The sequence below is a fragment of the Drosophila takahashii genome, chromosome 2R (assembly GCF_030179915.1).
Source record: "Drosophila takahashii strain IR98-3 E-12201 chromosome 2R, DtakHiC1v2, whole genome shotgun sequence".
In the NCBI taxonomy this organism is placed as follows: Eukaryota; Metazoa; Arthropoda; class Insecta; order Diptera; family Drosophilidae; genus Drosophila; species Drosophila takahashii.
This window is the reverse complement of record NC_091679.1, coordinates 40,282,075-40,295,074: the sequence shown is the minus strand read 5'-3', so window position 1 is coordinate 40,295,074 and position 13,000 is coordinate 40,282,075. Positions and strand designations below refer to the sequence as shown.

The window sequence follows — 13,000 nt, the reverse complement described above, 5'->3', positions numbered from 1 at the left end:
TCTTTTAGTCAAAAATATAAATAAACACAGAATTTATTTAAGAGATATAGCAGCAAAAGGCATCATGTTTTTAATGTCTTATTTGGTATTTATAAACTATTTTATATAATATTTGTTAACATTTTTTCAAAATAGTTCTACTATTTTCTTTTTATAAAATACAAACGAAAAATATTTAGTTCAAAATTTAGTAATTTTGTTTTATTATTAACCATGAATTTTTTATTCAAATACTCTTTTTCTTTTGAATATTTAAAACTAATTTAGTACCAATGTAGGGATTAAATAAATGCCTTATTCCTGTATGCCATCCCTTTTCTAGTCCAATATGTTAAATTTACTAAGCTCGCTGTCTAGAAATATTATGGTTAATCCACTTTGAGGCTCACGTTCTCATCCCTAATGCAAATGTCCTGCCCCATCCGCACCTCGAACTCCTGGCGTTGTCGTTTCCTGTGCCTGTCAGCCGTGAGACTGGGATCTTTGCACTTGAGGCAGATTTAGTTTATGTGCTGGCAACTTTCTAATGCAATTCACGTGTGCACATAAATGCAATTGTGTGGGTGGCGGTGGCTGTGTGTCAGTGCGTGGCTTCAAGTGTCGGAGAGCATATTACACGTATCCAGAACACACGAATTTGCAGAAATTCCCCACTTCATATCTACCTAGCCGGAGCATAAAATTCAATGTCCGTTTCGTTGGAAGACCATTTGCATTGAATAGGTGACTGAGAGACCTGCCCGAGTGGGTTGCTTACTGGGTAGCTTAGGATGCATTTTATATGTAATATAAATATTTACACAAGCTCAGAGCCATCCGAAATAAAAGAGTTCAACTATCCTTGGAATATTTGCGAAACATTTACACATGCAAAGCGGATTTTGTTCAGATCTGGGCTAAAGTTTTGAATGACCGGGTGAGAGTCCAAGAACAATCAAAAGCAATTAATATCAGCATTTTAGAGACGACAATCCGGCTTTGGGTCAACTTGATTGAGATTTGATATTCGGAACAAACATTGGGGGCTCTCGGGTTGGCATACAGTGTGGCGTAGCTGAATAAATAAATTTCTTGATTAAAAAAGCTGGGCAAGAGTGGAATATACGACATCCATGCTCTCGCGTTATCAAAAGTCGTCATGAGCTTTAAAAGTAAATTTCAGACATTTAGTTTACTTAAAGCTGTCGCATTAAGAAGTTGTGCCTTGCAAAACAAAAAATTTAAGTTCGAAAAATATTTATGGTATTATTTTTCAAGTGAAATGAGTTCGTCATCGCAGTTACCCTACGTTTCTTTTCCGCCGCCACCGCCTTCGTATCGGGAGGCAATGGGTCTTACACCCTACAGAAGAGATCCAGAGATCCGAGTTCCAATAGCAAATGCCTTTACGATATTGTTCTGTTTGTTCCTGTTGGCCGCGGCGCCTCTCATTATCTATTTAACAAATAAGACAATTATACATAATTAACTTAGGTACTATTATCATAAACCAAGAAATTAATATAAATAAATTACTTTAGTTATTGTAACTTTTTATGCTTTAACTCATCGCCGAAAATAAACTTATTATTGCAACGAAAATGTTTATGGTGTATTTCTCTCGCTGTAGTCATCCAAGAAACCATTAAATTCTTGTACATCGCTTATCAAAAAAGGTTTCGAGTTCACAAAAGCCAAACCAGAAAATTAGTTTGTTTCAAGCTTCCCCATTCACTGGTTGCGTACTTCCACTGTATTCAAATTTGAAACCTACAAAGTAATCTGCATTACTACGTTTGGTATTAACCCTTAATAAATATGAACAATATCAGAATACCGACAAGAGTTCCTTTGGAAATTGACTATGATACGTCGCCACCTTCGTATCAGGAGGCAATGGGCTGGAGGACAAATGGAACGACAGTTGCAGGTGCCTCTGAGGGAGGTGTAATAAGCCGCACCTCGATGCACATGATCTGTCCGTCGTGTCACGCCGAGATCAAGACGACCATGATCATTCGACCCTCAAATATTACCTACGTGGCCTCGTTGCTAATTTGCCTGCTCTCCTTCGGACTGGCAAGCTGCCTGATCCCTTTTTTTTTGAAGGACTTCAAGGAGGTCCATCACTCGTGCCCCAACTGCCGGGTTTCTCTTGGGATAAGTGGATAGGATTGACTCGGAGGAATGTGGTCTAGTATTTATAAGCAAGTTACCGAAACAATGTAAACAAAACATATTTGACTTATTTTATTAAATTTTAAAAATTTTGTTTATAACAAAAAGTGCTTATCAGCTCTTTTGTTAAAGTTTTTTCGAAATTCGGAACGGAAATAAGTGACGCAATGTTGGCACGCGCTATAAAAATCTTGTATATCGAATTCCCTATCTACAATTTTTAAGACCTCTGTATCGAAAAAGTACAACTTAGTTTGTTTTAGGCTTTTGCATAAAAAGGTTGCTTTTTTATTATTATTCAAATTATTTACTTAAAAATAATAAGTAAGAAAATAAACATAAATTTAATTCGCTTTTTCATGGAAAATTTTAAATTAAGGACCGATTTAGTTCGCCGATGAGTGTTCCCCAAACGATTTTAAATGGGTATTCCCCTACTCCACCGCCCTCATATGAAGAGGCCATGGTTGTCTGGATACCACTTAGAAGACCAGTGTTAGGGGACGTGACCACTTGGCCCAACTCAACGCAGATACCCGTCCCGCCGGACAACGCTAGGAATAAGATGTATTCGACATGGATCTTTTCATTTTTAATCTTAACCATAGTGTTGGGATATATACTAATGTCACTATTATACGTCGTGCGGAAGACTTGATGACCGGTATAAAGCATTGAATCTATGTATGCTGTCACTTTAGCTCCTTTCCTTTTTTAACGAATGAATCGGAGAAATGTGGTATAGTATAAATTAAGAAATTACCAAAACAATGTATACAAAACATTTTCACCTTAAGTTGTTAAATTTTTAAATATTATTTTTTATGATCAATACCATGATTTGTATAGTTTGTATAAGTTTATAAAAAGTGCTTATCAACTCTTCTGTTGAAAGTATTTTCGAAACGCGGAGAACCCAGAAGCCGAAAGTGATGCATTGTGGGCACCCGCCATTATAATCTTTTATACGGAATAAACTTATCAAAAATGTTCAAGACCTCTGTTACAAAAATGTGAAATTAGTTTGTTTTAGGCTCTTGCATTAAAAGGTTGCTTTTTTATTGTTATTCAAATTATTTACTGATAAATAATAAACAAGAAAATGAAATATTATAATTATAAGATAAGGACCGATTGAGTTCGCCGATGAGTGTTCCGCAACCGATATCAAATGAGCTTCCACCAACTCCACCGCCCTCGTATGAGGAGGCTCTGGAGGTCTGGATACCACTAAGAAGACCAGTGCTAGGGGAGGTGATTACATGGCCCAACTCATCGCAGATACCCCGCACGCCAGACCACGCTAAGATAGTGATGGGATATATACTAATATCACTATTATACAGTCTGTGGAACCCTTGTTGACCGGTTCATGTCATTGTATTCCAACATTCGATTACCGAGAGGCACATATGTTTATGCATTAGGTTGCTCTAACTTGAATTGTACAGCAAAGTGTAACTATCCACCTAATAAAATAATGAATATATATTCTTAATCTATATTTAGTTATTTCCATATTTGCGTAAAATATCTTTAAGAAATATAAAACTTAGAAAAACAAAATCAAAAAATTTCCCAAAAGTTTTATTTTTTTTAGTCCTTAATCTAAAGATCGTTTTGAGTATGTTATGAGCTGGACATAAACAGTCGTTCAGAATAATATACACAATTTATTACTCCCTGTAGAAAAGGATATGCAGGGTGTAAAAATGTAATAGAAAAGCTTGTGAGCGCCCATTTAGACGATTTGGCTGTGGCTCCTTCTATATTTATTTTTTGGCTCTGAGGCAGCTGCTGTTAATAAGGTGTTGAGCAATTTTATTTTATTGGTTTCTAGCACAAGAGCCCACTCATATCCAGTGCCGTAGGAGGCTCCTTTAATTTTAATTGGCTCCACGCCCAACAGCACGTGTCCTTGCCAGCAGCCTGTTACTCAATTGCCAAGTTCTCTCCGCCCAACTCCCCATTTTCGGCTTTGTTTTTGGAACATGTGAGTGTGTGTGGAGTTCGCCGCCTTTACAGCCTCTTTTTTATTCGAAGGCACTTTTTTTTGAAGTCTTTGCCGGTCGTTAACATGTTCTTATTTAATGCCAAAGAAATTGCCATTGGCATTTATTGCCGTAATTAAGAGATGGAAAAAGTCCTTGAAATGCTTCACAACGCAATTGCTTTAGACCAGGCCGAAAAAACAAAACAGTTGGCCATCAAAGACCAGCATCGGCAGCGTCATCGTCATCGGCTTGGAAATACATTTTTGCTTTAAGATTTGGCAATTGCCAGCCGGCAAAAAGAAAAGCAATTTGTGTTTTCTGGTAAGTGCCATTTTCTTTGTTTTCGAAAGGAAAAAGGCCTCCGTCTGGCCTGAATGAGGTGCCCCAGCCCATCGTCCCTGCGCCGTCACTCAATTCGCTTTGAAATTTATGATCCAGTTGGAGGAGAAGTTTTTACCTCCGACTTTTTGGTGTTCGGGCTTCTGCAACAGGCGTTTAATTAAACGCTTTTAATGCTACTAGCCAGAGCTCCAGTGTTCAAGTGGCTCAGTCCATGGCCGTAAGTCATTAAATTTAATGAAATTGTGTATGAATTTAATTTCAATTCCCTTTAAAGTCTTGACAGTCTCAAGAGAAATTTTTGAATTCTAACTTTGGTTAATTTATTAGCAGTATTTATACTCACCGTACGTTAATCACCCAAATATATTTAGCAAATAATGAAAACATTAAACAATTTGATATATTCTTAATCGCAATTCTAGCAAGAACAGAAGCTGACGCTTAAATCCTTTTAAAATCACTTTAAATTCATTTATCAAAAACTCGCTTAATAAATGCGCATTCTTAATTTAAAATATTTCCATTTATCTGCATTCATTTATCGCATTTTTTTTCCATTTAACGCTCTAAATAATTTCACTCGACCATTTTTAACAGATTGGAACTTCCATGGAAACACTCAACTGCTTTTGTTTTGCTGGGCAATTACATGAAAAATAGTGAAATCCCGTGGTGAGCGAGATGGAGAAATGTACCAATAAATGGCGATATTTTTCTTTCCAGCGCCATTGTAAAGTTAATAAAAATAAAAACGTGTTTTTCGGGCTGCGCATAGTGGGATAAATTCAGGAATTTATCATCAAAAGTTCATCAATGTCGAAATTCTTTGTTTTAGGATAATTGCGGATTGTTAAAAAATAAAAACATGTTTTTTGCGTTTTATTAGTATGTTTATAAAAAATGCATAAATATTTTTTTAAGTCTTAATGTATTTTTTTTTAATTTTTTATTTGTGTTTTATTTATTTTATTTCGAAAGAAGAGGTTTTAGAGAAATTAATACAAAATACACAAAGTCAATCGGATTACTGTAGCCGGAGATACATATTGGCAAGCAGAGAGTACTTTTTCGAATTTTACGTTTTTTTCCTATCTTACAAAAAGTCTTACTAAAAAACAATTTGTTTTCCGCCAAATCCTGATACCCGTGCGTACTTATTTGCCGAATAGTATATGTAGAAAACGTTTCAGGCAAATCAAAAAATGTAAAAAGATATGTTTTGTGAAAACCGTTTGGTTTGTAAAATAACTCCCCTATGCAAATATTGTCAGAAAAGCGAGATGAGAAGTGGTTTCATCCTATACAATTTTTTTATTAATTGATTAAGCTGGAATTTGGCGTATTTTCCACTGTGCCACGAGGCTCGAAGCGGAAACTGCCTCGATTACGTCTGCGCTTATGTCAGCAGGTTTTCCAATGTGCCCCCAGAATTTTGCGTATGAAAGTCGGGGGCATGCGACAGACGCATATGCTGAAAGTTTAATTAATGTTGTCACGTGCTGAAACTGCGAAGATGAAATTCGTTTGTAAATTACTCCCAGCAGTGCCTACATATACGTCGTATAGGTGTATATATATGTATTAAATATTTTATATTTATTCGGGAATATCTGCTGCGGTGTAATGATGAATGAATGAATGAATGCCGCACCAAATGAATTTTCACTTTTCCTGGGCGAGTGCTTTAAATTCAATACACGCCCACACACACGCATCCTGGCTGTCCTTTTGGGGCTGATAACACTAAAGTTGTCTGCCTGACTGCTGAAGTTTAATTTGATACACAAACAGAGCACAAAACGTAACAAAACAAAACGAAAAACAGCGTACAAACAAAACAACATCCGATGAGGCCGTAAAACATTTAAATTAACGTCTCCTTCAAAGCAGTAACCTTGTCGAGGAGCAAAATGTGTGTGCCCGAGTTGAAAAGGCATTCCTGGAATGGTAGACATGGCAAACTGGCAAAAAGGGTCACACGCAGGCATGTCCATAAAGATAAAAACCATAACGTGCTCATAAAGGCGCAGAAAGGCGCCAACACTTTTCATCTACTGCCATCCAAAAGATAGATAGATACACTGAGGTATGAAATGGGATTCCAAAAAATCTTGTTTTGTTAATTTTCCAACTGTAAGGTAGAAATATCAGGAGTATTTGTTTGTATACCTGTTTTATTTAAAAGAAAATTCCCTGTCTCTTTATTTTCAAACAAAAAGTTTTATCTATAAAAAACTGTAACCCTGTCCGCTTTTATTATTACGTTGGTTCCAGAAATAACATATTTTTTCAGCATTTTAAGCGCGGATAATGTTGCAAATTTGCATTAAACCTAAAAAAATATCAACAAAAGGGGTTTACAGTGAGGAAAAACATGAAAAAAACTCATTATTTAAATTTAAGATTTAAGGATAAATATTTACCTTTGAAAGAATCTTTATTTTTCCTGTGTGCACCCACCTCGGATACTCACCCCAAAATGCATGTCAAGTTTTGTACCCCGCTGCGTATACTTAATGAAGTTGCCAGGAGATAAACGATTCGTTTTTGTGTACCAAAAACATTGAAAGGCCAAAAACAAAAGATAAATTGCTTTTAGGTGTACATTCAGTAGATTTGCCATTTATTGGATTGCTTTAAACAAACGCATTTAATGCACATATTTTCCAACTCAATAACATCAACGCTTAGCTACAGTACATAAATTACATGCAATTGTTTGTTCTCGTCCCTTCAAGCGACAACACAGATTTTGCAAATGTAATTTTTCGTAATTCGTATTTCGTTTTTCGGCAAAGGGGTGGGCAATTTGTTAGCTTTGAATCGATTTTGAAATATTTATAATATTGCAGCTAAGTGTACGACAGATAATTAATGCTTAATTGTAACTACAATTATTTATTCGCTATATTTAGTTGGAAGGTATTGTGTGAGTTTAAAGGAGATATGTGTATTTTACAGTTCACATCAACTTTCATTAACTATTTTACAGAGTGGCCATTATAAACAGTGTGAGTGTTTGTTTGTGTTTGTGTGGGTGTGTGGTTGGGCTCCCATTTTGAATAGATCGGCACTTAAACATGGCTTAATAAATATAACAGCAAATGCATTTTACCACCATCATCATAATGAGTATTCGAATCATTTTCATTGGAAATGACTCGCTGCAATTTTCAATTAGTAAGCAATTTAGATTTAATTATCTACATACATGAAATGTAAATTTAATTAATATTCCGGCCAAAAACACATGACTTTCAACAAAATGTGTTGTTGACTTTCGCGTGTGCGTGCGGCTGTTTGCCAAATTCAATAAATTCGCAACATTTCGGGGGGCTCATTATAGTTGCAAATCATTTTGCTTAGCAATGCAAATCGCAAAAGCGCCTGGCTTCACTGCACTTTCATTGAAATCGGGTGTTTTTCGCTTTCGGCTTTTGGTTTTTATGTTTTTTACTTATCATCTATATTTAGCTAAATCAATCAGTTATCTAATTAGTTGTACAAATATAATTTAATAAAGTCTTTGATAATTCAACTGTGGCCTAAGCATAAAACATTTTTGATTGCCGCCAGCCAAAGCGAAAATATGTTCGACCAGTTCAAAACCAAAACGATTTGGTTTTCATAATGCCTAGAAAATTAATTTATTGCGGGTTGCAAAATCAAACCCTTCAACATTGCAAATATTTAAAATATTTTAATTAAAAATGTTGAGTCAATAAAAAAATTCCCATAATTCCTAAAAATAGTTAATAATATCCTGGAAAAATGATAATAATGGCCGAACAGTTTTGCCTGGCTGGCCAAAATTCATTCTCTTTACACGGAAACCTCTTTGGTGTACTTGGACCGATCGTTCAGATCCAAGACCAACTTATCCGGCCTCTTGGGACGACTGGTGCCTCCACTGCCGCTGGTGGAGTTGTTCGAGTTATTGGACACATTGCCCAGGGAAGAAGGTGCCGCCAGTGGTTCCGTCTCCAGCTGACCTTGGACACCATCAATCTCCGCCTTTTCCGTGGCTCCGGAACTGGTGAACAGGACTATGTCGTCCGTGGAATGGGCCGCCTTGGTCCTCGCCTCGCCTCCCTCAATTTCGGCGGCCGTTGTGCGATCCAGGACCTCGATGCTGCGGGATTGGATCGGAGGATGCGCCTGCTGGCCACTCGGCTGCTGGCCAAGCTGCGGATTCGCCTGCGCCTGGGAGTAGCTGCCGCTCCGGCGGCGGCCAGTCAGCTTGTACTTACTTCTACAGTTATCACAAATTTGATACGAAATGCTCAGGTCGGCCTCCAAAAGGTTGCGTGGCTGCCGCTTGCAGCTGGTCGGCGGAGTATTGGTGGCAGCCGTTCGCACTGTGGGCCTCCTGCGTGGACTTCGCTGACCCTGATCCTGGTCCAGGTCCTCCGACTGGGAGCACATGCACTCCAGCTTGATGTTGGCAAAGCTCAAACTACCCTCGTCCTTGGGCGAGCCCATGTGATCGCAGGCGCTGCGCGGCGGACAGCAGTAGTAGTGCTCCTTGGACGCGTCCAGGCAGCGACTGCAGATGATGTGGCCATCGGCCGTCCGCCGGAGCAGCTGCTCCCGGAAGTCGTCGCCGCTCAGCTCCGTGTTCATGGCCCGCTCCTCGTACGCCGCCGAGGGCGGAGTCGAACTGGGCGGGGTTTCCAGCACCATGGTGGGAATACTGGCCCGGGCACTGCCACGCCCATTCGAGTTGTTGTTCTGCTGGCTGTACTTCTGCATCTCCACGTTGAGAGCCAGCAAGGGTAGGGCACTCTGGCGATTGCCGGCCGTGTGGCCTCCATGGGCCGTGGCTCCCGCCGCCGCTGCCACCACCATCAGGCCACCCGGGGTCTTGAGACCATCCAGCAGGCTGGAGATCGTCATCACCGCCACGCCCTTGGGCGGAGCCATCTCCTGGATGCGCTGCAGCTGCATGCTCAGCTGACGGATCTCCTCCAGCGCCTCCTGATCGGAGAGCTTCGTTTCTGCGGAGGGAAAAGGAGGGGGTATTGAGCTTATAATACATTTTAAATGCATTGTATTGATTCGATAATATAGATGTTTCCAAGAGAAAATTCCTTTTAAATATCCTAAGATATTTTAGAAAAGTTATACCTAAAGTCGTTAGACTGTAAAAAAATGCTATGATAAAGATAATGACAAATAATGTTCTAAAGACATTTAAAATGTAAGTAACTTAATAAATTGGGAACCATTAAATAACATACATTTTGCAAAGACATTGAGTTAGAGTAAATTATTATTTTTTATTTATTTTATTTTTACTAAGGCTGTGTACGAAATCTAATAAATTTTTACTAGTACCAGTTTTTGTTTTGAAAGACATTATATTAGTAGGCCTTAAAAAACTGATAAAAATCTAGTAATTTAAATTGAAGTTTATGGTGTTTAGAAGTCAGTGGTCTTTTATTTTAGGGCAGCCCAAAGGGTTAACCAAACATGGCTACAAATATAAAGGAGATACGATCTGCTTTTTGAGTGCCGAGCTGAAAGGGAGCAGTGTTTTCATTTTCATGCCGCGTTAAAAAGCGCTGCTCCCTGTTTTCCGCTGCCGCAGCCAACTTTTGCACTAAAAAAGTTGGCCGTCCATGTCAAAAGTTTCACACTACCCAGCCCCAGCCCCCCGAAAAAGCGAGCTGAAATTTAAATGCGTAATGTTTGTACCATCTGCAGAGGAGTGGAGGGGAAAGTGGGACCCTGTTGTGGCTTTGACTTGGGCTTGGAAAAGTGGCAGACTTCCTCTTTTCGCTGGCGGAATGATAAATGGCCATTCAATTCGGCTGAAAGCCTGTCGGTATGATTTAAGCCACGTCCACTCAAAAGCGACGCGCTATCAACTTTCAAATAATAAGGAGGAAAACAAATAAATTTACAAGCGAAAAAGAACTACCAAAAAAAAAATCGAATAAATTCCTTGACGGATTGAAAGCGACTTTGTGACCCTTCTCTCCTGTGAGTGTATTAAAAACACTCCGATTTTTTCCCTATTGTCCGTTGAATTTAGATTTATGGCTGTGAAATTAAGCGAGCGGAGCAGTCGACAGTGGGCAAAATTGAATTTATTATGTGTGCCCCTCTTAGTATGCAACACAATATTCCTTTTGCGCTCGCGAAATATTTAACATTCGCCACACAGATACAACTTGGCATGGAGTATGTGTGTGTGTGTGTGGGCGGTTGAGTGTTTGCTACTTTGTGATTGTTCAATTTAAATATGCAAATTGAGAGCCGCTTAAAAACTCGCCCAGCAAAAAGCAGAGACAAGGCCGTGCGGCAAAATAATGTAAATTTAACGCACAATTTGCGCAGCCACAGAAATGCGTTACGTTTTGTGTTAAAATAGAAATACGAGTAGGTAATAAAAAATTAAATAAAAACCTCTCTGCCGGACTGAGAGCCTATAAAGCATTAAAACATAAAGCGTCGCTCTCTGGCCATAAACTTCTGGGGGCGCAGAAAATTAAAAAGGTTCGCCATCAAGCCGAATAGTAAACATCGCGATAACAATGGCAGCCAGAAAGGTATAATGGCCAAAAAGGAGCCAGCACCGAAAATTACCTCTCTTTGAAATAAATCTCTGCGTACTTCAATTTTTTTAGCAGTTATTACGATTAAATTCCAAAAGAAAGCTTTTATTCCGCAGGCAAATGTTGCTCTTCATTAAAATTCACTAAATGCAAATAGAAATTTTTTTCGTTTTTGTTTAGATTTTTGTGAAGGCATTGCAAGATAAAAACTAGAAATGACAAACAATTGTTTTTAAAGAATGCTAGACATTTAAAAACAATTGCATTATCGGGTTTTCCCCATGGAATATTCACAATGGTTTCACAATGGAATATATTTAAACCTAATGAATTCCTAGTACCGCTTTTGCTATGAGATTCATTCATTTTTATTTCTCAGGAATTTTACGCTTTATGTTTGGTGGAAATTAATACTCATGCACTTTTTCATTAAACATTTTTCTTATAACAAGCAAATTATTTTCATTTCACTAAGCTTTGAGCCATCAATCGAAACCGAATATTGGTTCTTGAACTTGGCTTTGGTATAGAATTTAAATTCTAATCAAAAGTTATTGGCTCCCCGTTGCCGTGGCATCTGTGTAATTTCATAGTTCAATTACGGGCTCTTCACAGCTTTAAAGTTGCCCCGGGCAAATGAAAATTCCCCGGCAGCCAAAAACGGTAGTCCACCTTCGGATGGATGAATGGGTGGGTGGTCGGTGGGTGTTTGGCTGGATGGATGGTCTACTTGACTGCCAAGACCCCCCAGGGGAGTTCACATAGTTGTTTATACATCAAAGCCAGCGAAGCGATAAACAAATATGGCGTCGGCGGCAACTTGGCGGAAGTTTGCGCTTTGGAGCAGCTTCCTTCCGTGAAAACACGGACATACTCGTACACACACACATATGAATCTCGGGTTAACCGCAGCTAAGATTGTTTTGAAGGAGCATCCTCAGCAGCAGAAACGGCAAAAGCAAAAGCAGCCCATAAATCAGCATCCGAGGCTGTCAACTGGATGGGCCATGGCTCATGTCTAGACAGCAGCGATAAGCGTGCCACTGACGCCGCCTGTCCCGCTCATTTTTTAATTTGCCAAATAATACGCCATAAATAACCGTCAATCCAGGAGAAGACTTTATCGAAGCTGCACTCAGGGAAAAACAATTATCAAGTTATGGGAAGAAAGTGATTTATGAACGAATTGCAACTTGTTTCTTCGATTCTACAACTTCAAGTATTTGGTTAAAGTTTGTAATCTACTAAAAAGTTGCGTTATATCCTTTTTTTACTAAACATCCTAAGCAAAGAAAATAAAACGGGAAAAAATAAATAAAGAAACTGTAGATATATAAAAGCTATTATAAAGTTGGGAGCTCACAGTATTCATTGATCGATTGTATAATAAATATTTTCAAAAGTTCTTAAAAATTACTAAGACGTTCTATTTTTTTTTTAATTTAATTATTGAGCTATTACTTAAATTAAATATTTAAAGTCTTTGTGATATTATTTTAAAATGCTTGTTTTAATTCCTAAAAGATTTCTTAAATAACTCCGTTTATATTAATAAAGTTAACTTTTTTTTATCACAACAATTTCACATCATTTCTCTTCATCAATATGTACCGCCTATGTTTTTTTTCCCTGTACAACGCAGTACACTATATCCTAGTCCCCTCCGCTGATCATTTGTCAAGTGGACACTGTCGTTTGTCATAAGCGTCGATACGCTGGGACCATTAGGACAAATGGGGCAATTGCCCGCTATCGCTGGACGAGCAGTAGCACTCCACTCACCTGCTGATGTGGTGCCCGCCACCGGGACCGTGGAGGTGGTCACCGAGCTGGGATTGGCAAAAGTGCGCACTTGAGGACGAAAATTGAATTTTGCCCCCGATGCCTTGGTGCCCAGGCCGATGTTTTCCTGATGCGATTTGCCGCTACGCAGCACGATGTACACCT

The 13,000-nt window shown here is 38.7% G+C and overlaps 2 protein-coding genes across 2 annotated transcripts in view; one reads left to right on the top strand and one right to left on the bottom strand.

Annotated features, from left to right (window-relative positions):
* The first annotated feature begins 1,797 nt into the window (after window positions 1-1,797).
* Window positions 1,798-2,151, top strand: LOC108058481 (cell death-inducing p53-target protein 1-like). The gene has a single exon (XM_017143220.2). It carries the CDS (start codon window positions 1,798-1,800, stop codon window positions 2,149-2,151), a length of 354 nt encoding a protein of 117 aa, XP_016998709.2.
* A 4,948-nt stretch (window positions 2,152-7,099) lies between these two features.
* Window positions 7,100-13,000, bottom strand: part of LOC108058535 (uncharacterized) — a 53,285-nt gene continuing 47,384 nt past the window's right edge. Inside the window, exons 12-13 of the mRNA XM_017143310.3 lie at window positions 12,836-12,998; window positions 7,100-9,490 (exon numbers count right to left, since the gene is read on the bottom strand). Coding sequence (XP_016998799.2) covers window positions 8,316-9,490; window positions 12,836-12,998 — 1,338 coding nt within the window. The 3' untranslated portion in view covers window positions 7,100-8,315. The remainder of the gene's footprint in view (window positions 9,491-12,835; window positions 12,999-13,000) is intronic.